The sequence below is a fragment of the Apteryx mantelli genome, chromosome 13, assembly GCF_036417845.1.
Source record: "Apteryx mantelli isolate bAptMan1 chromosome 13, bAptMan1.hap1, whole genome shotgun sequence".
NCBI lineage: Eukaryota > Metazoa > Chordata > Aves > Apterygiformes > Apterygidae > Apteryx > Apteryx mantelli.
In genome coordinates this window covers 7,604,273-7,631,402 of record NC_089990.1, presented here as the reverse complement: position 1 = coordinate 7,631,402, position 27,130 = coordinate 7,604,273, and the positions used below count along the sequence as shown (strand labels likewise).

General features: G+C 45.3%; 1 protein-coding gene across 4 annotated transcripts in view; it reads left to right on the top strand.

Moving 5' to 3' along the window:
* ATP11C (ATPase phospholipid transporting 11C) overlaps positions 1-27,130 on the top strand; it is a 77,888-nt gene that overhangs the window by 35,539 nt on the left and 15,219 nt on the right. For all 4 annotated transcript variants that reach the window (XM_067304094.1, XM_067304097.1, XM_067304096.1 and 1 more), the window contains exons 4-24: positions 1,774-1,854; positions 2,893-3,000; positions 4,396-4,524; positions 7,173-7,276; positions 7,992-8,042; positions 9,585-9,649; positions 10,254-10,335; positions 10,694-10,844; positions 11,799-11,996; positions 13,707-13,868; positions 14,611-14,768; positions 15,688-15,759; positions 17,273-17,346; positions 18,249-18,352; positions 18,994-19,175; positions 20,403-20,666; positions 21,020-21,194; positions 22,432-22,534; positions 23,965-24,110; positions 24,467-24,526; positions 25,624-25,751. In XM_067304094.1, the coding sequence (XP_067160195.1) occupies positions 1,774-1,854; positions 2,893-3,000; positions 4,396-4,524; positions 7,173-7,276; positions 7,992-8,042; positions 9,585-9,649; positions 10,254-10,335; positions 10,694-10,844; positions 11,799-11,996; positions 13,707-13,868; positions 14,611-14,768; positions 15,688-15,759; positions 17,273-17,346; positions 18,249-18,352; positions 18,994-19,175; positions 20,403-20,666; positions 21,020-21,194; positions 22,432-22,534; positions 23,965-24,110; positions 24,467-24,526; positions 25,624-25,751 (2,597 nt within the window). The remainder of the gene's footprint in view (positions 1-1,773; positions 1,855-2,892; positions 3,001-4,395; positions 4,525-7,172; positions 7,277-7,991; positions 8,043-9,584; positions 9,650-10,253; positions 10,336-10,693; positions 10,845-11,798; positions 11,997-13,706; positions 13,869-14,610; positions 14,769-15,687; positions 15,760-17,272; positions 17,347-18,248; positions 18,353-18,993; positions 19,176-20,402; positions 20,667-21,019; positions 21,195-22,431; positions 22,535-23,964; positions 24,111-24,466; positions 24,527-25,623; positions 25,752-27,130) is intronic.

The following is a 27,130-nucleotide window of genomic DNA, read 5'->3' as shown; positions in this document are numbered from 1 at the left end:
GTGTTGTGTCCATACAACCAGCACAGTAAACATTTCAAATCCATTAGCGTGAACCAGGAGTTTGTGCTCCTGGAAATACTTGTTGTGTTTTATCTCTTGGTTTACCCTCACCCTAAACTCGTATCACTTACCTGGCTACTTCTGTGATGTTTCTGTTCCCCTCTTAGTATCTTTCGAATCTCTTCTCTGTCTGGGTCCAATACTGCAGGGTAAAATTGCAAAGTACAGCTATTTCAAAGAGTTAAAAATTTCCAAGTAGCTTCCTCCCAACAGATGAGAACAGCTTTGTGCTTTTTACAGACAGCTTAAAACAATAAATACAGATTCTCTTGTTTTGTGAGAGTGCTAGCGAAACGCAGATAAATGGAGCAAGACAAAGTTGCTTTGTGGGAACACAGAGCACTTCTGGTGAGCTTCCCCGGCCTTGCTTCTGCAGCCCTCCGCATCTGCCTCTGTGCTCCCACCGTCCCGGGGGGGTGGCAGCAGGAAAAACAGCCAATTTGGCTGCGCCCGTGTGAAGAGTGCACCTGAGGTTTTCCCCTGGGCTCTGGGTCTGCCCGAGGTTGCTTTGGGAATTTGCACAGTATTTTGAGGTGCTGCTGGAAGCATTGCTCTAGGTGTTGGGGAAGCCATAAAACGTGTCCCCGTCCCAGCGCGGACCCTGCGGGGGGGTCTTTGTCCCGGCCAGCCCAGGAGGCGAAGGGCTCCTCGCATCACCACCATGGGAGGTGAGCACGTCCATGATGAGTCCCATCAGCGTGGCTCAGGCTGCAGCGTTTCCTCATTTACGCTGCTCCTTCCTAATTACGGACCTGCTCTTCCTCTTTGGGCCGAGCCATGATACCGTCAAAAGAGCCGTTTCCCACGCCCCAAAGGTTTAAGTAAAGACCCCGGCGCTCTGCCAGGGCTGCTGTGTGCCGCAGCGCTGGCCCGCGGCGTGACTGCGGCACCGCGTCTAACTGGAAGGACCCTAACGACAGCCCTGAAGGCCCTGCTAATAGTCTCTGCAGAGTGCTTAAGTGGCACTCCCAACCCTGAATTTCAGGCCTCGAAGGCAAAAAGTTAATTTCTGTGCTTCACTTGAATATTCATGTTCCCTTCTGAAATGCAGCTCGTGGCTATCTGGGGCTGATGTATGTTGTTTTTAACCTCCGCGCGTCGGGAGTGGCCTTCGGTGCCGTCTCGGCTGCGCCGGCGGCGCGGGCGGCGACGGTGCTGCCGCCGCTGTGGCCGTGCTGCGGGGTGGCAGGGCTGCCCGCTCCGCTCTCGTCGCCGTCCCGGGAAGCCCGCTCCTCCAGGCTGCTCTTCCCGCTAGTGCTGGGCCAAGCTTAGGTTTTTAAACTGCCTCCTATAGGCTTTTTTCCCGCCTGAGGTCTGGGCCAGGTAAGTCAGAAGTTGTTTAAACCCATTTTACTAGCTCGCGCCTGGTAAAACACGTGCCCTGATAACCTTAGTAAACCTCTGTTTGTGCCTGGTTTGGTACAGGAGCGCTCCCAGCTCGACACGGAGCTGAGCGAGCTTCAGCCCGACTCCCTCTCGGGCCGGTTCCCCATCCGCTTGGCGTTCCCGCGGCCGTCCGGCGGGATCGTCCCCTTGGAGGCGGGGAAGGCATTCCTTGGGCACGCGTGCCTGTCGCTCGCGGGCGCCCCTTCCCTCCCGAGCCCGGCACGCATCACCAAGCGCCTCCCGTTGCCAGAGCTTTTGTTTCTTCTGCTGCCTGAGAACAGGCTGTCACCATTTCATTTATTTAATTTTCCTTTCTTTTCTATGCAGGTCATAGTGGATACCCCAACCAGTCCGGTGACCAGTGGGCTTCCCCTTTTCTTTGTGATCACTGTCACAGCCATCAAGCAGGTAGTAGGGTCCCTTCGGGGAGAGAAAGCTTACTTCCTGCGGGAAGGTTTCCTGTGTTCTTGGGGCTATAGAATGGGAAAAAATAATGGGTTTGGCATGTATTTGAACATATTCAGCGATTGCCAAAATGAGCTGGTGACCTTGATAACCGCTTCTCAGAACATCAGACGCGCATCGGTGCTTTTCTGGAGGGCCTGCATGTCGAATATGAGCATAGATCTCTATTTTATTTTGACAGTATAAAATGCTATCTATACATATTGTTGAAAGCAAACCGATGGTTATTAAGGTTACTGCTCTAGCTAGCTCTCTAGTTCTGGCTTTACTGGAATTTGTTTCTTCTCCTTTTAGATGTGTTCTCTGAGCCTTTGCAGAATACAGAGACATGCTCCAAATATAGCCTGCGCCGCGCTCTCTTGTTGGTAAATGAAAAGGACAGGTTCCATTCAAACATCTAGATAGTCCTGAAAATACATAGTCCTCTTCTTCTTGCTGTGATAAAAGACCTTTTTCCTCCTGTCATATGCGCATGTGCCACTTGAAATTTCTTCTACAGAAGTATTAAATAATAAAACAAGTTTCTTCTGCAGGGGCCAGAAAAGGAGAGCTAGAGCAAAATCCGTCTGCTTCAAATATGAATGTTTTATTCTTTTAGTGAAGACTAAAGAGTCTTGTCCTGCTTTACCTTGGGAAGGAGTCACAGGGCACTAAGCATATTATTTACACTATAATCCTATTCTTGCCAGCACTGAGAGTAATAAAAGCATGCTGCAGTAATTTAGCTGCTTATTGCATGCAATGCATGTGTTATTGTGTGTTATTTTAATCTGTTCTGAATCTGTCAAATATGTACTTTTTTTAAAATAAATCGATTCAGTCTGAGCTACTCTCAATGTTTTTGTCAGGCATGAAGGAGTTCTGAGGACTGCTTAATTTATTCATTTTTCTTTTCTTCCTTTCTCTCCATCCACACTCATCTTGTTTCAGTAGTTTACCTGCTTTGTTACGAGTTTGCGTTGCCTGTATTTGTGTGCCTAGGGATACGAGGACTGGCTGAGACACAGAGCTGACAACGAAGTAAACAAAAGTAACGTCTTCATTGTTGAAAACGCAAAGCAAGTGCAGAAAGAGAGTGAAAAAATCAAGGTAATATTTTAATTGAGAATTCGGGTGTAGTTATCACTGAAACCAATGGGAAAATTAGGATGTGGGGTGTGTGTGGTTTTTTTGTTGTTGGGTTTTTTTTTTCCCCCTAAATCTGGGTGCAGTTGGGTGTGAGGGCTGCCAAAGGCAGTTCAGGAGGAGGCGGTGGCACCCCCGGGTAAGGGGGCCCTGCGCTTGGCTCGGCTCGGCGGTCTCGCTGAACTGCGCTGGTCTCCTGCCTTCGCCCGAGGAGCTCGAGACCCCTTCGCGGTAGCAGCCCAAGCGCCCTTTGTTTGAGCACCTTTGAAGGGCTGTCGTGCAAAAGCCGTACCGGGGCTGACAAATGACAGATCTGTCATCGTGCGCATTTATCTGGGACAGGCAGTCCTTTTCTGTTTCCAACCCTCCCAAGGACACCAAAAAAGTACGCCAGCTTTGACGTTAATTTGTCACCCCACACTTCAGTGCTGAGTCGTCTTCATTGGGATTTTGCAGAGAATAAACAATAAATGCATCACGCCGCCCATCGTGGCTCGACCTGTCGGGCTCCGGTGTGATGCTCAGGTACCTGCACGGCAAAGCAACCGGCGGCTGCCTCTGCCCAGCGGTGCAGCTGGGCCCGCAGGCCTCGTGCGCGGCAAGGAGACCCTGGGGAGCAAACTGTATTCGCAGAGATAGGTGTTACTGAATAGACTGTCTCAACTACAAAATAAGCTTAAACCTTTGCTTTCCTTGTCGTAGCTGCAGCGCGCTCCCTGTCCTGGCAGGGAGGGGTTTTCCAAGCTAGGGAAAAACACGCAGTAGCTGCGAAAAAGTTCCGTCTTAAGGGGAAAAAAGAGAAGGGGGAAAACCTGAAACCCTGCTTCTTCAGAGGCTAGTAAAAAATAGCTAGGGCATGTCTGTAGCAGCTAGAGTTGAGAAGACCTGGGGACACAGAAGGGGGTACACGAGAAAATTCAAGAACCCGAGTCTTACTGTTATGCAGTTAAGTACCTCTTCTCAACACAAATCCTATGCCCTATGGAAAGGGTGGCAGAAAACTGCCTCGTATTTAGGGGATTAGAAGTGTGGTACTCCTGTAAATGGATAAATGCCCAGGCTCCTAATTTCTGATGCTTTGTTGCTGTTGCAGAGACTGTAGCTAGTTTCATGCAGCAGTTTTCATTTGTGAAAGGTGAGTTACTGAGTCACTTTGGATTGTGGGTGGTTTTCTGTGTGTGTGTGTGTGTGTGTGTGTGTGTGTGTGTGTGTGTGTTTTTTTCATCATTGTGAACTCTGATTTCCCTTTTAGTGAACATGATTTCTTTTAGACTTTGAGAGAAGCTAAATCTGCCATCCTCTAATAATAACCTGAAGGGCTTTATGAAGTGGTTCATTTAAACATTTCTTTTCTTCCAGGTCGGAGACATAGTAGAAGTGAAAGCAGATGAGACCTTCCCCTGTGACTTGATATTTTTGGCCTCAAGTAGTGTTGACGGGACCTGTTACGTCACTACAGCCAGTCTTGATGGCGAGTCGAATTTCAAGGTGACGAGGATGGATGTGCTGCGTTCAGGAGTCGCTGCTCGTGGTGTACAGATGCTTTTAGTTGCAGCTGAAGTCAGTGCTTGTGCAATGCGTATGTCTGTTTGATTAATTGGAGGATGCTCCCACGGCACCAGTCCTCATGGTGACTTGGCTATATTTAACATCCGTTCCCTACATTTGCTCATCCAGTGAGTCAGCACCAAAGTGCTCTGTGGGTTGTTTATTTTCTTTATTTTCTTTTTTTCCCTTTTTTTGTGTTTGTATGTGTGTGCATGTGTTTTATAAACAGCCATTTCTCCTGGCATTGCCCCAAACGGAATTGGTTTTCGTGGATATGGCTTCCCTGCCGTATGGCCCATCCCTGGAAGCAGGATGCTGCTTCCCATTTTGTGTCCCGTGTCGTGAGGTCTGGTGCATAGGTGAAGCAGGGAGGGCAGTTGCTTGAACTTCCAGCTCCCTTTTCTAGTACTTGTAAATGCTTCTGTTGTTTGCCAGAACTTTTTCAGTGAAATCCAGGACTACTTAAGGCAATATCTTATGATTCATTTATGGATTTTTTTTCTTCCCTCACCAAAGTGAGGAAAAAATCCCTGTGTTTTTTACTCCACAGAAGTAATGTGTCCTCCTCCCCTCCCCAATTCCTGAATCAAGAAGTGAAATTTGGCATTTGTCCTGCTCAGAATGAATCTCTTCCTTAGTTTGTTTTCTTCTCTTTATTCTTCCCACCTCCCCAAACTAGGGAAAGAAGCAATGACAAAAAAAATTCTGTATGTCAGAAGACATGAAAACTTGTTTGCACTTGTATTTGATAAATATTTGTACAGTTGTTAGCAACTGCTTAGGAAAAATGGAAGTTACTTTAAAATTACATGATTAATTCCAGTTCACTGAAGTTGGTGGAAATACCATCACTGATCTCATGAAATGTAAGGGGTCTACAGCTGCTCTCTTTATGGGTGGCTGTTAGTCAATACTAAAAATCACATGTAGGTGCTGATGCTGTATTAATGTATTATGCTAGTTACACTAGCAAAGAGGAATGGAGCTTTGAAGCTGCTTCAGGCCAAAAATAGATAACCATATTAAACAGGCAATTGTTTATTAACATCAAGTACGTTACATGCATGAGTTAACATAACTTCGAGAGTCTCAGCTCTTACTAACTTTTGAGTCTAAGTGGAATGCTAAATTTCTATTTTAAGCAGCATGTGTGTGTGTATCTATCTATATATATATGGTTTTTTTTCTTGGTTTGTGAATTCTTGTAGATGATTGGGAGCTGTCTCCTGTTTCTTGATAAGATGAAAATGGAAAATGAAAGTTTGAAGAGAGTGGGGCAGGGAAAGGATAGAACAGCGAGTGCTGTTTGGGGACATAGATCTAATGTCAAGAACCAGGCTTTCCGCAAAACTAGGGCTAGGGAAGCATGCTCATGTACTCCAAAACCTCATGTACACTGATACTTGCTGCCTACCTGTTGGATACTTTTCTGGTATTTGGTATGTGTCAGATCATGCTTATGGAGAAAGATTCCTAACTACATAAAACTGAGGTGGAATTATACAGTGGATTTTGGCAGAGTTCTGTCTTTTGAAGCAGGAATCTTTGGTCATATGTTAGGTAAAAGAAGATGCATTTTCTAAATAAGCAAAGGGACTGCTATCGATTAGGAGGCTGCTTTGAGGTATCATTCAGTGCTTTCAGTGTCCATGGTTACAGGAACAGTGGACGCAGACCTTAACAGAAGGGTCTGATTCACTGCTGGGCCTTGTATGACCAGGTTTCAGTTCTGTTTCACAAAAGCTATGATTTATAGCAGAATTGCACATGTGTGCATGCTTTTATTATGTAAACCCAGGCAGAATACCAAAAGTGCATTAAGGTGGGTATTTATAACATCATGAATGCAATGCGTGTAATGTCACGGTTCCTCCCAGGATGCACAATAAGAGGAACACAAATGTAATGGGCTGAGGAAGCTTTTTAATGAATTTGTTTACGAAGATGGATTAAGGCTGTCTGTCTAAGAGCCCGGAGTGATTTAGAGCTCTAAGTAGCGCCTATAAATAGAGCCTTGAAGGCAGTGGGTGGATCCTTCGTGGGCTTTCCAGTTAATTGTGAGAGATGAACCTTCGCAGCAGTAGCTGCTAAAAATAGCCTTGAGTCTGTCGGTGCTCTGCCTGGTCCCCTGGCACCGGAGCCGGCTTCTAATTACCTTCAGGAGCAGCCCGGGCCGGTGCCGCGGGGGCCCTCCCCAGCGCGGAGCACCGCAGCCTCCCCTTGGTGCGAACTGGGGTCGCAGGAGCCGGCAAGCCTCACGGGCTTAGTGCTCTGGGGGAAAAACCCAAGTTATTCCTTTTTTTTTTTTTTTTTTAGTGCATTCCTTGCTGAACAGATGTCTAACGGCTCCTTCCCGCTATGGTTTCTTTTAAGCATATTAACTTCAGTCTTCAGCTGAGACACTTCGGGTGTTTTGTAGGAGAGGGGCGAGAGCTCGGACGAGCGGCTCGTTCTCCCAAGCCTTTTCTACGCAGCAGCGTTTTGAGTAACTTGCTAAAACTACCGAGCGCTCGAGCATGGGTTGTGTTACCGGTAAGCGGCAGGGCTGGCGGGCTCCTGACGGTCACGCCTGTGCTGTCTCTGCCTAGACTCATTACGCGGTGCGGGACACCACCGTGCTCTGTACGGACGAAGCCATAGACTCCCTTACTGCCACTATCGAATGTGAACAGCCTCAGCCGGACCTCTACAAGTGAGTATGACAGCAGCCCCTGCTCCTCGTCTTCTCCCGGCCTGGCGTTAGCTGCCTGGTGTCGTCTTCCTACGAATGCCCGAGCCACGCTAGATAGGGATCTAATAAGCTGCAGGTCAGCAAGGTGAATCGTGTTTGCCTTTCATCTAAGAGCGAAAGATTTTTTGAAGGTGGTGATAAGCTGCTGGCCTCCTTCCTGACCAGGCATGGCAAAGTCAAAGCCAGCCTTCTTCAGGGCTCAGTCTTAGAGTACGACATCTCTAGTGAAATGCCTGTCATGGTGTAACGAGTTATTTTTTTGTCAGCTAAGCTTGTAGTAATGGTCCATGCACCTATTCTTAGGCGAGTGTGCACTCTAAGTAAAAATGCATTGGCCTGAACTTGGTTTCGGGATTAAGGTGTCTTCGTGGTTAAATCCTTTGAAGGAGATTTGCTGCGATGTGTTTTACTTTGTAAGTGAAACAGGAGCATATATGTGCAGTCAGCTAGTACCGCTCCCCTGAGGAGTGGTGACGGGAAGAGCAGCGCTGGCTGGATGGCAGGCAGTCATCTGTCCGTCCTGCATGCAGGGACCCCTCTGAAGTGGGAGGCTCTCAAGTGTACTAATCTGCATGTTTGTTCCCATCTCCTGACAATGTTGAATATGCTTATGGTCGCTCTTTATAAACATGTGTTAATATTGTATTATAATAAAAGTTTCTTATTTTTATTGCAGATTTGTTGGAAGAATTATTATCTACAGAAGTAATCAAGAACCTGTAGCCAGGTTAGTCTTTTGGCTGTTTTGCTGGCCCTGCTCAAAGATGTTAGGCATCTGTATCAAAGTTCAAGAGTCTGAACTTGTTACCGTCACTAGGGAATGTCCATTTTCTTTAACTTTTCCAAATATTTTGTTTATTAAAGGAGGCCTATAATTTATCTCTCCACTTGCTCTCTTCTGCCACTCAGTGATTCAGTTGTACCACTACTGGTGATTTGGGAAGCTTTTGGTAACTTGGAGTGAAACCTGTAGACAATCTCTAAGTCTCAGCTTTTAGCTGCTATAGCCTCCAAGAAATGACCCAGGAGACCATGGGTGCAAGATGAGTTTGCAGGTCTGAGGGCTCACGTGATGTAAAAGAACATGCATTTCTTCTCATCCTCTCTTGTCCCTGCAAGAGCTGTCCTTCGTGGCCTTAGGGGTGAGCAAGTCTGACAGGCATCTCGAGCCCAAAGCCTCTGGAGTGCAGGATCACCCTTAGCTTCCTTCCCCTGCTGAAATAACAGCCAGCAGGAGCAAAGCGTGGTGTGATGCTCTCCACGTCTGCTCTCCAGAAAGCCGCTGCTCTGCAGATGAGCTGGGGAATTAATTAGTTCCTTTTCCAGTCTGAGGACCGGTAACTTGTCCGTATTAGCAAAACACCCTTTTACCGTGCGTAGTGATGTCGTCGGGGCAGGGAAAACGGGAATGGGCCCAGTGCTGTGAAGAGCCTAGACTGGAGGGCAGCTCTGGTCCTCATACAGTTGGTCTGAAACGATCTGGTGGGGAACAAATTCACCAGGCAGTCGCGAGGGACTGCTACTTCTGGGAAAGCAGGAGCCTCTACAGCAATCAAGGTGTTTCAGCAAGAATAGGCAAGGAGGGTTGTGTGACATCTTCAAAGCCAGATGGACCGTTTCTGTCCTCGGTGTGGTGCCTGTCATGCTTCATGCTGTGACAGATTTACCAGAAAACCTACAGGGTGAAGTCTTTGGGACCGAGAGATGGATGGTTGCCTTGAATGCTCCCTGCGGCACAGAAATCCTCAGTGATGGGACAGAAAACGCTTGTTTAGATATTTGCAGTCAGATAATCTAGTGCCTGATTGATTGAAGAAACAGAAGCAGCAGAGGGTCATGGGTGGGATTTTCAAAGAGAAATGAAAACATGAGTGGAAAGGGGCGAGGGAAGAAGCAGTCATCTTTTCATGGTGCCATTTGATTGCCTGTGTGCAAATTGATAGGTATTCGCCACTTTTATATTCAGGGTTTTATAAAAGTACTGGAATTTATTATTAGTTCTGAATATCTGCACTTATTCTCAAAATCCTGACTTGAAATGCACCATTAAATCTGGAATTTTGAACACCAAGAATAGTCCGTATAAGATCAAATGGAAGTGAAAGTACGTAAAGGGCAAAACAGGCAAAGTCAAACAATTCCCAATATACAAATCAGGTAATCAGATCTTAAGAACCTCTGTTTAGGTTTTTAATTTATGTCTGGGTTTGAATTATAAAGAAGTTTGAACATGTTTTCAGTGCTGTAATGTTGTTTCTTTTATGTTCAGGTCTTTGGGTCCTGAAAACCTGTTGCTGAAAGGTGCTACCCTCAAAAATACCAAGAAGATCTATGGTGAACAATTTTTTTTATTTATTTTTATTTACATGGTTCTGATGAGCAATGCTAGCAGACAAACATAGATGTTCAGCACTAAATCGAGGGAGGGGAAAATGCTTATCTGCAGCCTGTCTGCCAGGACTCTACAGTCGCATTCATATGCAAGTTGACTGCAAAATTTTGAGGGTGAGATTGGAGATGCTGGTTGTCCGCAATGCTGCCAAGCTGTGTAGGCTGAGTTAGTATACCTGAGCGAGCTTTTCCCTTTCTGCCTGATGTATAAAGAGTAGGGAGTTGTTTCCAAATCCTTTGCTGAAAATCTGTGCTGTTATCTCGGTCATAGACATTTGTAATTTAGGATGCAGGCCGAGGTGGAAGGCTAACCCTTTTCCTAACCACACGTGGTTCCCAGGCTCCTGAGCCATGCTCAGGGATATATGCAATTAATGTCACTTAGCAGCTGCTGAGGCTCCTGTAGCTGCACAGCCCTTAGGTAATACCTTTTTCGTGAACTGAGAATCAAGTTGCATGTAACCACTGATGCCCCTTCTGGCTAAGGGAGAGCTGGATCCCTCTTGGGTTGCAAGTCTCTTATGAGCTCTGCTTTAATATTCGGTAGGAGTTGCAGTCTATACTGGAATGGAAACGAAAATGGCTTTGAACTACCAAGGGAAATCTCAGAAACGTTCTGCTGTAGAAAAGTGAGTATTTATAGTAGGAAAAAATCGGTAAAAGCTGTTGGTTTTTTTCATGGATGATTTGTACAGAAATAATCCCCTAATCTGCTGCCTTTTATTTCAGATGCTCTCTGATTGCATAGAAAATCTGTGTATTTGATTAAGCATATCTTTCAAGAAGCTGCATCATTTAGTAGTTTTTCTTTATTTTAAAAAACTAAGAACTGTTAAAATATATGAACTGACCCTGAGTATCAGCACTGTCAAAAGCAGTTGTTCTATAATTCCCTCCTTAAAAGTAAGGAAGTTTTGTTCCTGCTTATTTGCATAATTTTCTATTAAAAATAGCTGCAAGAATTTTAAAGAGAAACCTATTTTTCAGATCTATCAACGCTTTCTTGATAGTGTATTTATGCATCCTATTGAGCAAAGCTACGGTGTGCACAACTCTGAAATATGTCTGGCAGAGTAATCCGTTTAATGATGAGCCTTGGTACAATGAAAAGACTAAGAAAGAGAGAGAGACATTCAAGGTAAAGAAATTTGTATTTCAGCACCTCCTCCAGTTTTATTTATTCTGACAGTTTTATTTAATATGATAATGTCTGCTGCCAGCCCTACGCTTCCTTGCTTGCTCTTTGGAAGTGCTGTCGTTTACTTCAGTCTCTCCTGTTTGTATTTGTTTCCTATCTCAGTTGCTACCTACCTTATTCCTGCTTGTGCACAAGAATGATTGTGTGGGGTAAGGCAAAGCAATGCTCTTAGCCAGGCCTGCTGCTAAGCCAGCTTGTGCGCTGGCATCCCAGTTACCCTGGAGAAAAGTGAATGCATGCCAGTTACTGACAGCAGGCAGAGAACATCATTTGCACCGTGCAGAAGTATTATATAAATGCAGTAGCTGATTTAACCTGAATCCTTATCTGAACTCAAGCTACCTTTCAGCTTTGAGTAGATAAACTTGAGTTGAGGCCATGTCAGCTAGACTCTTAAACTTGTTGAGACACAGGTGGCCAAGCCTGAAAGAGTGAGCATGTGTGTGCGGGGCAAGCAGTTGATTTGGTTGGTTACTGAGGAGGACTTACAGGGATGTCACCAAATCGGTTGTTCCTTGGTCATGGCTTCGCTGGGCTCAGACCACTTGCTCCTCATTTCCAGTAACTTGAGACCAGAATCAGCCTATAGCATTTATAGGAGTATACTTGAATAAAACATAGCTTTAGCCATTATGAAACACTGAAATACACTTCCATAATATACCCTCATAGATCTGCAGAAGACAAAGATTTTCTACATGGAAGAAAAATAGATTTTGGCCCTGCACCTTAGCTATATTCACTTTTTTTTCATTGGCTTTTTTTTTTTTTTCTCCTCTAACCCTAGGAAAAAAAGCTGTCTAAAACCTTGGAGGTGTTCTGTAAACTAAATCTATGCCCATCAGACCTAACTCAGGGACAGACTGCATCTTCCTCTCCTTTTTTCCATTACAGGTTTTGAGGATGTTCACGGACTTCTTGTCATTCATGGTCCTGTTCAATTTTATTATCCCAGTCTCCATGTATGTTACAGTAGAGATGCAGAAGTTCTTGGGCTCCTTCTTCATCTCTTGGGATAAGGAGATGTATGATGAAGAAATTAAAGAAGGCGCGCTGGTGAACACCTCGGACCTGAATGAAGAGCTCGGGCAGGTCAGAATGTACTCTGTTTGTATCTGCTTTAACTAAAATTGGCTGTATTGGCAGCAGAGTGCCCGGGACAGGAAGGCGAGGCAGAAGGGTGTGCTCTTAACACCAGCGTGAACACCATGCGTGCACCATCCCTTCTCTCCATGGTGGGGCTGTGGACCAGACACATTAGTCAGTGACTCAAGGGAGGATTTTTCTGTAAAACCTGCCGTTTCCCCATGTGAACGTGTCCAGTGCCCCGGCAGGAGCAGCAGGGCTGGAGTCCCTTGCGCCAAGGGAGGGCATGACGGAGAGGATTTTCTCTCCACTCTGAGCCGGCAAACCACTCTGTGCTCGCTGTGGCAGACGGCGCGTGTCTCGTCGGTGGAGGAGGCGGCGGCATGGTGTTGTTTGTCACTTTTGGTAACTCTTTCTGCATCTGTGGACTTAGATGACTGTGCCTCAGATGCCCTCTCCTGCTTGATAGTCTCTCTCCCCCTCTCCACCTCCCTCACCATAGCTGTTGGGATATTCTGTTGAAAACCATAAAACAGAAGTACAAAATCTTTGGAGTGTTGACCTAAATTGAGTATTGTGATACTTCTTTTGTACAGAGGAACCTGAAGAAGTGATTAACCATGGTGTCTTGTCGTTATACCACTACTCTAACAAGAAAGCTTAAGCAGAAATTAAAAGCCTTGCTGTATTTAATTAAGACTGAAGAAAATCAGTTCTCGGTGTGGAGCAGGACAGGGAGAAAATTGATTGCTGTTTTTGTTCCAGCATGCTGATAGCTCTGAAAAATAATTAGAAGGCCACTGCCGCAAGAGTCCCTAATGGTCTCCTTAATAAGAAACCTTATTTTGCCAGTCAGTCGTGGTCCTGTCAGTGCAGAACTTCAGCTGGTTTGGTGGCAGTTTCCATTTAATGTGATTCTACTCACTTTGTGAAATGGGTAAGGTTATAAATAGTGTATGAAAGAGTAGGAATTGGGTCATGCGAATTGTTTCCATATTGGGGAATGTCAAGTGCAGCACTGTGCATGTCAGGATGGTTTGCTTTCACTGCTTCAATTATAAATAAAAATCCTCTCTCTCTTTCAAGGATTAGTGAAAATAACGTCTACCCAATCATCTCTCTGGGCCCGTAATGCTCATGCATCCACACTGCTGCTGGTTTTGCCGGAGCCCTTAGGTAGCTGCTAGCTCCTCTTTGCTTATCCATGTCAGCAGAGGCTGTGCGTGGTGCAGGCGCAGTGCCTCCTGCTTTTATTTTGCTCAGTTTGTTCAATTTGGAGCAAAAATTACCTAATTTAAATATACCACTAAGATGAAAATCCCACAAAGGAGGCAGTAAACCTGCAGTAGCAGCTCTATAATCATCAGAAACTATAGCAAGGTAACAAATAAAGAGGATGAGGAAAAGCTAAGGGCCTTGAGATGGATTTTAAGTCTCCAGGAGCTGCCTCTAGCCATCTGAGAAGTGGACTGGGAAGCAAGGGAGTTGCTTTGAGGAAGGCAGTAGTTAAAGTGTATGGTGATTTAACTCACTCGGGGCACATGCATCTTTTTGGGGTCCAGGTTAGGAAAGCGGAAAAGGATTCTCCAGGATTGGCTCAGATGTATTAAAATGGCCCAGCCTTTCATTTTTGGGGTGTCTGCTTCTACAGCATGGCTCTTTGCACAGCAATGGAAGGTGGAAATGCAGTGAGAACTGCTGCCTGCTTGCTTTTAGGTGGAGTACGTGTTCACAGACAAAACTGGGACCTTGACGGAAAACAGCATGGAGTTCATAGAGTGCTGCATAGATGGACATAAGTACAAAGACTGCATGGCAGAGGCTGATGGTTTCTCTCAGACTGATGGACCCCTAAAATACTATGGCAAAGCAGAGAAGGTAAGGAGTCTGTGTGGTGATAACTTAGGTTTTCTGTTGTCAGCTCCAGGCTGAGAAATTAATTGATCTGTTAGTGTGGAAGCACAAATTCAGGTGCAGGGTTTGAGCATTGCCCAGTTTGACAGCTTCTGAACCAACATTTGGAGCTAGCTGGTTGGGGAGGGGGGAGGGAAGAGAGAAGAAAGAACAGGGATCATGAATATATACATACATATATATGCATGTGTGTGTGTGTATATATATATATATATATATGTATGTATGGAATATATATACAAACCCCATGGTTTGTAGGTGTTCTGGAGGTTTGGGTTTGGGTTTGGTCCTGCCTTGACAATTCACTGAGCTTGCATAGGGTAACGTCTAGCAATAATGGATCAATTCTTGCGACTTTTATGTTTTCTCCATCACTGAGACAACACTACATAGTGCTGAAGTGTCGAAGCAGCTATTTAACAGTTGCGCTTAACTGGCCTTGAACTAAGGCATGTCATGTACCTCTGAAACCCTTAACTGGTCCAAGGGGGAAGTGCCTGGAGGGAGTTGGTTGCTGACTGTCTAATATGGGCTTCTCTGAAATCCCTGTCTGACGAGTTAGTATTCTGAAAAACCCAAGTTATTTGTCTTGGTGGCAATTTTTGTGTATGCATATTTTTAAAAACAACTATGACCAAGGACTTTGAGGTGGGGCTTGATACGTGAACTGAAGTTTGTAACGAACCCTTCCTCTGATTCTGCCTAGTGTCGAGAAGAGCTGTTCCTGCGTGCCTTGTGCCTGTGCCATACTGTTCAAATCAAAGAAGGAGACCAGGTGGATGGATTGATAGGACATCCGGAACACAAATGTACCTACATCTCCTCTTCCCCAGATGAAATTGCTTTGGTGAAGGGTGCAAAAAAGTAAGAATTTTAAGGTTGTGTGTTTGGTTGGTGGTGTTGTGGGGGGTTTTTTGTTTGGTTGGTTTTTGTTTTTTGTTTTTTTGTCTGAGCTGACATAATGGGAAGGAGGTGAAGGTTACCTGAAAGTAGTAGACCCTTTTCTCTAATGAGGTGCTCAAACTGATAAACTGCAGGTGTTTGGAAAGCATGTTGGAGTACCAACCCCAGGCCTGACCAACAGCCTTGTGAAGTCACATGAGTCTTTGGGTTTGAATAAGTTTTTCCGTAAAAGTGCTGTTCTACAAATGGTCTTTACTGAGCAGCTTTTCAAGAAGCCTGGGTTTGCATTCGCTAAGAGGAGTCCCAAAGCACTGCAGTGCCTGAAGTAGGAGACAGGCTCATTTATTGGAGCTCACGCAGGCGTGTGCAGGTTCTGTCCTAATGCCCGAGAAAGGGACAGTATTTACTATGTGGTACATATATATACTATGTGAATACTGTGCCTAAATTGCTTCCTTTGTGTGCGGTGGCAAAATAATAATTATGTGGGTTACTCTTGTGAAACCCGCATTTGAGTTCTTTAAGATGTTATTGCTAATTCCTCTTTTTTTTTTTTTTTTTTTTTTCTTTTAAGAGTAGGGCTGTTGCAGCCGTATACTTGCTTGTGCCTTGTAAATCTGCTGGAGCCCTGGGGACCGAGTCCAGAGCGTCTCGGTGCCTGTGCATTGCAGTGCCTGGCTCCCCTGCTTATGGGAGCAATGCCAAAGCATCAGAGCTGGCTCTGCGTGGAGCAAGCACACATCCAGCAGAGCTTTTTAGCTTGGGCTTTAACTTCTCTGCTCTCCTCTGCAGTACAGAACATGAAATAAAAACATTGCTAATATATAATACGTGCTAATAGATGTTTTCAATGTTGTTCTGTCCTCTTGTTTATTGACAGGTATGGTTTCACTTTTCTAGGACTTGAAAATGATTTCATGAAAATACAAAACCAAAAGAATGAAACTGAAATGTAAGTGCCATGGAAGCCTGGCAAGGAATATTGCTCATAATAATTGAACGGACTCTGCTCAGCACTGGCTCTCACGTGGTTTAATTAAATTCAGGCTGTGTGGCAAACGAGACAGGGTCAGAGCTGTTCAGCAAGGGTTGTCAGACCAGTTACTGACCTGCACAAACATTCATTCATTTTACAAATTGCAAGACAGCAAAGAAAAGGCAGAAAGGCTTGCTTGCAAAAATCTGCAGTCAATTCTAGTGGAGGCTAAATTCAGGTCCCTTGAGTGTGTGTGTATCCTTCATCAGTATCTGCCTGTCCGGATAGCTCTCTCGATTCATGGATTGGTTGATAACCTTATGGACAGTGGCTGGGCCTCAGAGCAGGATACTCTGAACGCCTGAGCTGCGTGAAGTTGCTCCCTTGTGTAAGCATGCTTTCACTGTAACTTTTTTTCCCATTCCTGAACTGAATTAGATTTTACCCTGTGCTAACAACGCCTATGACATCTGCAAGCATGAGAGCAGCTGAGAATTAATTACCGAATCTAACTGCTCCCCTAGAACTTGCCGTCACAAGCAAGTTTCACTTCTTACTCTGCTTATGTTGAAATGTCTTAATTAAATGCAAGAGCTAATGTCGCCGTGTGCAGCGTGTGGTGCCCCACCAGCCTGCTGCGCTGCGCCTGTGCCTGGTGGCTTGGTGGCCCCGCGGGACCTTGGCCTGGGAAGGGCTGGGGCAGCTCCTCGTTCCCACCCAATTCTGACGCTGAGCAGAACAGTGCCCTGTCCCAAACAGTGTCGCACGTGGTGTTCCCGGCCTGCAGCCAGCCCTGTCGGTACTGTGCCGTGGGGTAACGCGTGGGGCAGCTGCACCGCAGGGCCTCCCTGGAGGACTGCGTGCAGCTCTGAGGATCAGGAGTATCCGAACCTTGGGCTCGCTGTCCTGCAGTGAAAAGAAAAGCAAACCCAGCATTTTGAGGTTTGGAACATGCAAATGGGGGGGATACTATGTAGGAGGACAAACCAGTGAGCGAGCTTGCATTGCATCAGCTACTTAGTAGGTATGTATCTTAGTAGGTATGCTTGCTCCTATTTTATAGTAAAAGCAATGGAGTCTTAGCCTCCGTCTGCTTTGCGGGGCGCATTACCTCATTTTCACTGCAACGAGGAACGTGCTCGTGGGCAGTTAGTGGAGTATAGCTGGTTCACAGTATGTCCAAAGCTTTGCCTTGTGGTAGTTCTCTCGTGTGTCCCTACCCTCAACCCTGTCTTCAGAGCAGCACTAGAGCTCTTCCGCTCCGTTTTCCTGCTGAGCCCCCAGTGCTGCCTTTGGGAGCTGTTCAGTTGCTGCATACGAGTGAATCGTAGCTAAGATCTGTTCAGAAGCTTTAAAAAGTACATCGTCGAGTGGGTGCTGTGATTTGTAGAGTGTATAGATTTTTGCAGATTATTACGTGATTTTCTGTCTCAAATAGTTATTTTTCTTCTACCAAGTCTAAGCTCAATCCTTTCTTGTTTTCTGAAAGGTACCAACTTCTGCATGTACTGAACTTTGATCCTGTCCGTCGTCGTATGAGCGTCATTGTGAGAACCACTGCAGGTACAGTTGAAACTCGTTCCTGGTCTCCCGTAGATGTGTGCACGTACACACAAATACAAGTTTGCCTTATTCCCGTACCGAATGTGTGTAGTGCTGCACACTGTAATTCAGAGAAGCTAAGCTGAAGGTTTTCCAGGCCTATCAGATTAACTTAGTAGGTGAGGGCTCTGACCCAGTAGAGGTTACCAAAGGCAGCTACTTAATACACACGAGCTGACCTCTGGTAACTGGCCACACGTGCGCTCTGTGCCCAGCAGATGCTGCTTGTGTCAAGTCCCAGGCTGTCCACTCACCCTGGTCTGTTCCTCTTCCTTGCTGTCCCATCTCTTGTCTCCTCTGCGTTTAAACTGGCGAGCTTCCTCCCTCGCGCTGCCAGCAGATAAGGGAGGGATGGGGACAGTGACCTGCAGAGGATGCCCTGCTGTTGCTTGCCACGTTCCAGCCTGACGTACAACCGCAGGGGAGAACCAAGAGGAGATCTGACACCTTCCCCTGAGTGGAAATGCCAATAGTGTGCAAAAAAAAAAAAAAAAAAAGAGGTAACCATCCTTCTCAAATTTCAGTTCCCAAAAGTAGGGAACACTGTAGCTTTACCCTGCACCCTGCCAAAATGCTAGGGCTTTAACATAGGAAAAAATAAACTGCTTTGTCCAGCCTTTTGCAGGAAGTTTACTCAGAGGCAGACACTGACTTCTGATATTCCAGCCCAAGGTATTAAAGTCAAACAAGGTTTCAGACAGGTTAGTGTCAGGCGTCTTTCAATAGGCAACCCTGTCTAGTAGTTCTTTCTGTAGTTCTGCCAGATTTCTTCCTCTGCATCATTTGCTGGATATTGAAGCCAATGTCTGTTAAGTACTTCTACAGGTTTTGAATGCTATAAACTATTTATAACTTTGTTTTAGGAAAGTTGCTTCTCTTCTGTAAAGGAGCAGACTCTTCTATTTTTCCAAGAGTGCAACAAGAAGAAATTCAACAAACTAAAGTCCACGTAGACCGCAATGCTATGGTAAGAACGTAGATGGAATTTGGCTGGCTCCTGGAATCAGGAAAGCCTTATTCCAAAAATAGGGATGTGACCTTGCTTTGGAGGAAAGTATTGAAAATGTGAGTGTCACTTCTTATTGTTTTGAAGCCAGGCGTCTTTCCTTTTTTATATCTTTGGCTTCCACATTTATTTGACTTTTGATATACTTATATGGTATTAATTGCAGTTGTGTCCAAGCATCTCCCAAGTAAGTTAAAAATAGAAGTAACAATAACAATCTTTTCTCTGGTGAGAGAGATCTTTCAATCAGTTTATAGTTGTTTTGCCTGTGAAGGTGGAAGAGAAGTATTTTCCTAGGAGGGGTCTGGCAGCAGTGGCTGTGCACTGGGCTGGTGTCCCATGCTTGGTCCATGTTGTCCCTTCTGGGCGCACGCTGTCTGCTCTGGTCCTTCTGCCTTTCATATGGTGGCCATAGGGACATAGAGAAACTGGCCCTTTGACTTAAGCCAACAAATTGTCACTGCTGTCAGGGTCAGTGCTGATGGAAAGCACTAACAGCGAGGAAAAAACACTAACCCTAATGTTGGGAGCTGTGGAAATTGTGTTTTTTAAAGCACTTGTCTGCTTTTTTTTTTTTTTTTTCCCCCTCCCTCCGCTGCAAGGATGGGTATCGAACGCTTTGCGTGGCATTCAAAGAGCTAACTCAAAAGGAGTATGACAAAATTGACAGGCAACTTAATGAAGCTAAGATGGCTCTGCAGGACAGAGAAGAAAAGATGGCAAAGGTTTTTGAAGACACAGAAGCAGACATGCACTTGATTGGGGCCACTGCTGTAGAAGACAGGTAAAGGGATGACCGACGTGCAGACCAGGCCCTGTAGAGGACGCAGCTTCTCTGACTTTGCTGGGATGGATCTGTTCGCGCTAGCGCAAGCTGTGGTGAATTTGATGTGCTGCCTGGAATCGCCTTGGGCATGATTATGGGACAGTGTGGGAAAAGTGGGAAGAAAAAAGCAGTGATGAAACCCAGAACAGTCTTCAAGAAATGGAGCAGCAAGGCAGTCATTGCAACGTCCTGACATTGAAAATATTCAGGGCAATTACTCTGTGGCACAGCCCATTACATAGTACCTAGTTGCTAAAATTGGCTAGACAGGCAGAAATTAGGATTTATTAATGAAGTTACAGAAGTACTTACATTTCTAGAAGGTGAATTAAGCATGCAGTGCCAATTTGCATATCAACACTAATACAGTTTTATGTGCAGTTATAGTAACTGCATGTGTAACTTAGGCTCTTACTTTTGGCTCTTATTTTTTGCAATACAAGGCAATGATTTTGGCTAAACATAAAAATTTGGGATTGCTGAGTTCTAAGCCTTGTTCTTGTGGTAGTAGCCTCTCTGGCCAGGGGACAATAGATTAATTTCTGTCTTATATTTTCTACCTGTAAAATAAGTATACCTTAGGAAGTTGTAAGGCTTAAATGGCAGTGTTGGTTAAGCCTCTTTACACCCCTAAGGTGCTCTGTCTTAGCAACATATTTCTAAGATCCCTGCCATAGGCTTGCTGGGAAAAACTCTGCAGTCTTCTCGGAAGGTCTTGTTTATTCTGCCATCAGACCTTTTCACTTTACGTATAATCTAAAGCTGCTTTAAACTTGTTTTGCTTCTCTCCAGTAGCATGGAAAATAAGATGGTTTTTAGTGGTGCTTATGTACACTGGGATGTACCCTAGATGTAGCTGTCAAGTCAGTTTGAGAGCTAATATGCCAGCAAGCATTAAGTGCTCACGGTTTATCAGTGACAGTTGCTAATTATGGCTTCTCCACCTCATCTCGTAGCTGGGATACGAACAGTGGTTAGAGTCTGTGACTGCCTCAAAGAGTCTCGGGCCAGCTATATAACACCATACAACTCTTAACGCCTGAAGACGCGCTGGCTCTGGGGGCTGCGAGTGAGGCTCAGCTCCCTCCTCGGGGCGGTGGGCTCTGGGGTCGGTGCCGCGCGTCAGCGCGCGGAGACGCTCGGGAGCTCCAAGTGTGATAAGGGACGTTTTGCTTCCGTTTTTAGACTGCAGGAGCAGTCAGCAGAGACGATCGAAGCTCTGCACGCAGCCGGCATGAAGGTGTGGGTGCTGACTGGAGACAAGATGGAAACGGCTAAATCCACCTGCTACGCCTGCAGGCTCTTCCAGACCAGCACCGAGCTGCTGGAGCTAACGGCAAGAACTGTGGGGGAGAGCGAAAGGAAGGAGGATCGGCTCCATGAGCTACTAATGGAATATCATAAAAAGCTGATTCAGGACTTTCCCAAAAATCGGGGCGGCCTGAAGAGGTAAGTGATAAATTTGGATGTGCGTGTGGATAATGGCATGGGATGCAGATGCAAGCTTGATAGAGAAATACCACCATGTTGTAGCATGGGGGACTGGCTGCTTACATTGCTGCTGGCTTCTTTCCTTTGTTCATTATCTCTAGTATTGGTTTGTTTTGAACTTAATTATATAATTCCCTTAGTGAAGTCCCCATGTGTTAAATCCAGGCTTTTTAAGGTTGCTAAGTCACAAAGAGGGGTGGGGAAAAAGCTTAATACAGAAGTAACTTCTTTTTCTGCTAAAATGGCACAAATGGCTAGATTGACTTCTTAAAATGTATTTTTTTTTCTTTTTTCTATTTCTTGTGTCCTAGAAGCTGGACGCTCAGTCAGGAATACGGCCTGATTATAGATGGCTCAACGCTGTCACTAATACTCAATCCTTCTCAGGATTCCAGTTCTAGTAATTACAAAAACATATTTCTGCAAATCTGCTTGAAGTGTGCTGCAGTCCTGTGCTGTCGGATGGCTCCTTTGCAGAAAGCACAGGTACGTGCTGCGGCTTTCGCTGACTGTCACTTGTGTGTAGCTAATCTTTGCTGCCAGGGATCTTCTCTGGGAAGCATTTCGTTAGGTAATAGGACACACTTACAGCCTGTAGGGTGGAACTTGTGACCTGATCTGTAAAGTGGGCTTTAAAATCTGTAATGGGGAATCTGCGTGAAGTTTATTTGCTTTCTCTTTCACCAGGTGGTACTAAAAAACCTGTTGGTAAATCAGTCCAGGTTTGGGCTCTTGACTTCCATGAGAGATCTGCCTGCATTCAGGCTGCTGCACTGGGCAGTAGATGTCAAAGGTCAGAAAAAGACTGCTGCAGATTTCTTTGTGGAAGCGGCTAATTATTCCACAGGAAGCAGGAAGTAATGCAAATGGCACACCAGTTCAGTAATATTAAAATGAGACAGTGTTGCTATAACAGTCTGAGTTATTTAACAGGAAAATGATGCGAGTTTGAAAAACTTCTAGGTAGCAACAAACCTTCCACACCAAGTGTTAGCCAGGTGCTCCTTTTCTTTCATTAGAGAGATGTTTTTAGAAAATAGCCTTTAGATATAATCTGTGGTTATTTCCATATGGCAGTTTGAGGCTGTGTTTCCTGCAGCATTGCATTAAACAAAATTTAGTCATCCTAATCATCAGGGATGCCTCCAGGCTACGTGCAAGTCTCTTCCAAACTTCAGAGCGTGATGGAAACACACCAGTCTTTCAAAAGATGAACACAAAACCTTTGTTAAATATGCTTGCAGGAAACCACAAGCACAAGCCAATTAAGCAAACAGTTTGTGCTTTTAATTCCTTTCCAAATTTGGAAAGTGGAGTCCATGACTTCCCCATGACAGCTGATAGTATCAAAAGCCTGATGAACAGTGTTTCTAGCCCCATTCCCGGTACTGTTTACTGCCACGTGAAATGCATGAGAGGTCACATCTTTGTAGGAGAGCAGATTTGGCAGAAGGGAAGGGGAGGATACCACTCTGTGACTTGTTCGTTAAATACTGTCCTTCTAGCCCTATAAAGCTGGATCTTGGCTTTTGCTCTGGTTGGTGACTGAGAAGGAAATCACAAGGGCTTTTATTAATCTGAACTCTCTGGGCATTGTTTTGCTGCCACAGAAGCCTGATTCCTTGTTCGGAAGTGCTCCTGAAAGTGGGGCAGTAGGGATCTCCGGAGCTTTTTAACAAGGTCTTTGGCTTTGCTGATTTCCTCTTTGAATTCAATTTTTTAGATTGTGCGAATGGTGAAGAACACAAAAGGGAGCCCAATAACACTATCAGTAGGGGATGGTGCAAATGATGTTAGTATGATTTTGGAAGCGCATGTTGGAATAGGTAAGATCCCTGACAATACCTAATCTGATATGTAAAACTTGTCCAGAGTCCATCGACCTTACAGGGCTTCGCTGTTGAGGTACAGGCAGCATTTCTGACTGCAAATGGTTAAACCAAAGCCCGCTGAAAAATGTGAGATGTCTGCTGCTGCCTTACTGGGAGTGAAACTCTGGCTCCCATGAAATGCTTGGGGTCATGGTAGGCTGCTGACCTTTATGATAGTGACATGCCCTTTATCTGTGGTAAACTGCATGTTGTGTTTGAAAACTATTGGCCAAATTCAAGGTTGTAAAGGTTGCTTACTGGTCGGAAAAAAGGCACGAGTAGCAAACCGATGTATGACAAATGACAGTTGTTGTAAATGCAATGCAGTTAAGATGTCAGATTTTATTATGAGTAACTTGTAGCAAGTTTTTTTTAAATAAACAAATAAAATTGTCCAGTCTTGCATCTTCCTCTGCCCTTGTTGTACCTCCTTCATACCCAGTGGTAAAATCAGTAGGGTTCTTTTACTGCCCTCTGTGGAAACAGGGTTGGCACTAACTTAACTGAACTATGTGACTTCTCTCACTCTTCACTTTGCTATTAGATTTAGTGCTGAGAATTTCATTGGGATTGTGTCTGTTTATCTCAGCTGAGCTGAAATTGGCCTTTGTCCCTTCCCTGGATGTCTGCAAAAGCGCTGCAATGCTGATCACAGCTGCTGATAATTCAGCACTGGGGAGTCAACCTATTTTCCGAGGGCTGCTGCTCAGTTCTGCTGGTTTTGCCCAATTTGTGTGACTGACAACAGAATGGAAACTGTCTTAGTTTCTGCAGATTGCTGTCAGAGGTACTGGAAGTGCTAGAGATCTTTATTACCACTGAAGAAGGGTAGATGGAAAAGAAAGGACAACCTCTTTATTTTTGACTGTTGGAAATGTCGTATTACCCTGTAGCAAATAGAATTCCATTGTAATTCATGTGGATATGCTTACTGAGTGAACAAAACTGGCTTTCTTGAGCTCAGCTCTGAGGAGATGTCTCTGGAGTCCGAGCACCTGGAATGAAATAACTAGACTGTGTAAGGGGCAGGCAAGCATGCGGGGAAACCAATTCCTTATCTTTCATCAGGTTTTCTTTGCTCTTCACCACATTCTCTTAGATAGGAACTCAGATAGTAACTTAAATATAGGTTTAAAAACTCTGAGTTGAGATCTGATTGTCATAGAACCAGAGCACTCAAATGCAGTCCCCAAGGTGCCACAGGTGGGCGTGCAAGGTGGCCTGTTGTGGGCACGTTTGAGATGTTATGGGCTTGAAGACTCGGGAGAAAATATGGGCTTTGTCATGGCTTGAAATACTGCGGTCTGTGAACAAACCTAATGGGGAGCCTCAGTCCAAATTCTAGTCCCTTACAGATTAATCCCTTGCCATGTTTCTGTCTCCAGGTATAAAAGGCAAAGAAGGACGGCAGGCTTCAAGAAATAGTGATTACGCTGTTCCAAAGTTTAAACACTTAAGAAAATTGTTACTAGCACATGGGCATTTATATTATGTGAGAATAGCACACCTTGTACAGTATTTCTTCTATAAGGTAAGGGTGTGTGTTCAGCTTATTTCACTATTTACACTGTGGGCTCCTTTGATAATAGAAGAAAAGTATTGTTTTATAGGATCTATTCTAGATCTGTTTACCTTAGAGAGATACCCCTGCTCTCTATATGCCTTTTGGTTGAAAATGATACTTATAGCAGAATGTGGATGTATGACTGTCTTCCAGTGTCTTCTGCAAATACTAAAAGCTTATTGGATTATTTTTATGCTTGGTAGAAAACACTACTGAGAAGAAGGGCTATAATAGGAAAAGTTATTTGGATTTAGATTGAGAAGTCAAACATATAGTGAGTACGTGGACTCTTCCCTGCTAACATTTGTCTTTCGTTTCTCCAGAACCTTTGCTTCATATTACCACAATTTTTATACCAGTTCTTCTGTGGATTCTCACAGCAGGTAATTTCCAGTAACATGTCTATAAAGGCAGGGTAACAAGTCACAGAATCACTTGTCCTAGTAGAGGCTTGACTTTAGACATCCTGTCCCTTCCTCACCTACCTTTAGATGACAGTAGGAGTTGACCTAGTTGCCAAGCAACATATTTAGAGCATAATATTTTTAAGGCTTGTAACTAAAAGTAATGAAATAAATCAAACTTTCTGTTCTTTCTCTTCTACCACCCCTCTTTGTTGCTTAAACACGGATAGACACCTTCTGGCACGAGGATGTTTTAGTAGGCTTGTCAGCACCTAATTGTCAGCACCTCTGCTCCTCCTAAGAGAAAAATTTTTTCAAAGGCTTCTTGGTCCTCTCTCATCTGCTATTTTTCCCTATTATGAGAGCCTTTAAAATAAGGTACATGAGGAGAGGAATCAGATGTTTAGCTTAGTCCAGGTGAGTGTCAAAAGGACAGATCTTTGTCACAGGTGGAGATAAATTGCCTAAAGTGCTCAGAGACGAGAGCTTTGGGGTTTTGTGTTCACTTGTGCTTTGTGTCTATCTGGTGTCAAAGGCAACCGGGAGGAAGAATAAACCATTGGATTATTAGTCTCTGCTGTCTCAGGAGAGCTGCCTTTTTTTTTTTTTTCCCCCCCCTCTTTTAAAACAAGTCATTGTTCCTCCAAAAAAAGTATAGTCTTTGGAGAGTCGCAGGAGACATCAAGTATATTAATAGAAACAGCAGCACCAGAGCAGCTTTAGAATAGCTGTGATAACTGCTATCTAATCATGTTTTTCTGGAGAACGAACTGGAGACTAGACCATTTGGTTACAGAACTTCCTGGAAATGCGGCTGCTGCCTTCAGTGGGAGCAGGGGGAGGACGGAGGTCTCGGCCATGCTCTGGCAGCCTGCAAGGCCTCCAGATGCCTCGACCCCCCGTGACATTGCATGGAGCATGAGCCGGATCAAAGGAAAGAGTCATTTATGGCTATGACAAGGAGTTGAATCTTTAGGGTATTTGCAGAGGCAGGAGTTGGAAACTGTTAGCGTGTTTATGGGGGTATTCTTAAAGCAGAATTTCTATCTTATATTACCCCTTCTTCCTCTTTTAAGCCACTGTACGATGCTGCTTATCTCACCATGTACAACATCTGCTTCACGTCGCTGCCTATCCTGGCTTATAGCCTCCTGGAGCAGCATATCAGCATTGACACACTGACCTCAGATCCACAGCTGTATATGTAAGTACCGAAGGATTCGGTAAGCCCTCAGCGCAACTTCGCTAGCTGTGGCTTAAGTCTTGTTAGTGGAGGAAGCGGCCCATCAGGTATCATTTGAGCAGGTGTACCTGTCCCACGCCGGTGACGTGGCAGGAGTGAACTGCAGAAAAGGCTGTTTCTGCCCTTGCGGGCTCTGCTGCTTCTGCGTTAGAGCTGAGCGTTAGGATGTCCAATAGTTGCCTATTTATGCTCTCTGCGTCCGGCCTAGCAAATTTCACTGCAGTCCCTGTATAAAAAATACACCATGGGTGAACTTCTCCACCCATAAGAAAAAGGAAGCTGCAGAGGTGACTTACCCAGGTGTTTGAGCCTGGCAGTGCAAGCGAAGCACGTGACGGAGCGTGTAATGGATGGAGGGGGCATCTGGTTTTCAGGAGCGAAAAGATCCATTAGTTTACAAAGAGGCGAACGTTGCTGCGGTTCAGCTCAGGCAGGCAGCTTCTCAGCTGGCCTAAACGATACCCTCCTACGGGCTTGTCTTCCCAAGGCTAAAGGCCCTTTTCGGAGCGTATTGCCCGAGGGCTGCGCTCCTCAGCTCGCGCAGAGCTTTCGGCCGCATTGCCCGCGGAGAGCACTGTTCAGCAGGAGACTCTCCCCTTCCTCTTGGCCAGCTTGCTTTCCCCCGGCTGTTTTCTCCTTGCTTGGTTGCAACTGGGGGAGGTCCCAGCTTCTCACAGAAACCCAAATGCATCTCATCTCCCCCTCAGCCCTGCCCGTGCACGCGGGCCAGGGGGCAGCCCCTGAGCAAGGAGCAGGGGAGGTGCTTTTCCCTTACTGCCCTGGCCCAGCAGCAAACTTAGACAGCAGGTCCTCCGCATTTAGAGAGCACAAGGTCAGGACTCTGCTGAGCAGCGCCCCGCGCAAACCCTGTCGTTGTGGTCACAACGCGCCCTCAGTCGTGGAGGAAGCGTATGCTTCGTGCGGCAGTGACACGCTCAAGCCAGCAGCTGCGTCTTTGGTGCAGGTACCACAAGGAAGTTTTCACGTACCTTAAGGTATTGTGCAAAAGTTGCCTTAGGTATAGAAAAATCAGCAAATGCAACAATGGCTTTAAGACTGGGGAGTTTTGTGCGCTTTGGAAATAGGTGCTCAGGTATATGATCGGGCTTCTGCATTCCTCCACTCACATGGCAAAATGCCATTGCATGTATTTTTCAGTAATTTGTAATTGAATATTGTGCAGCAAACACCAACAATAACAGGCTACCATGCATTCACCTGACTGGCTGGTGGGCTGTCTGATCACAGCGATATGGGAATTGAGGGAAAACAGACTAATTGTGCTTTCAGATAGCTTCAGTTTGAATATTCATGGCTCTGCATGTGCTGCTGAATACAGA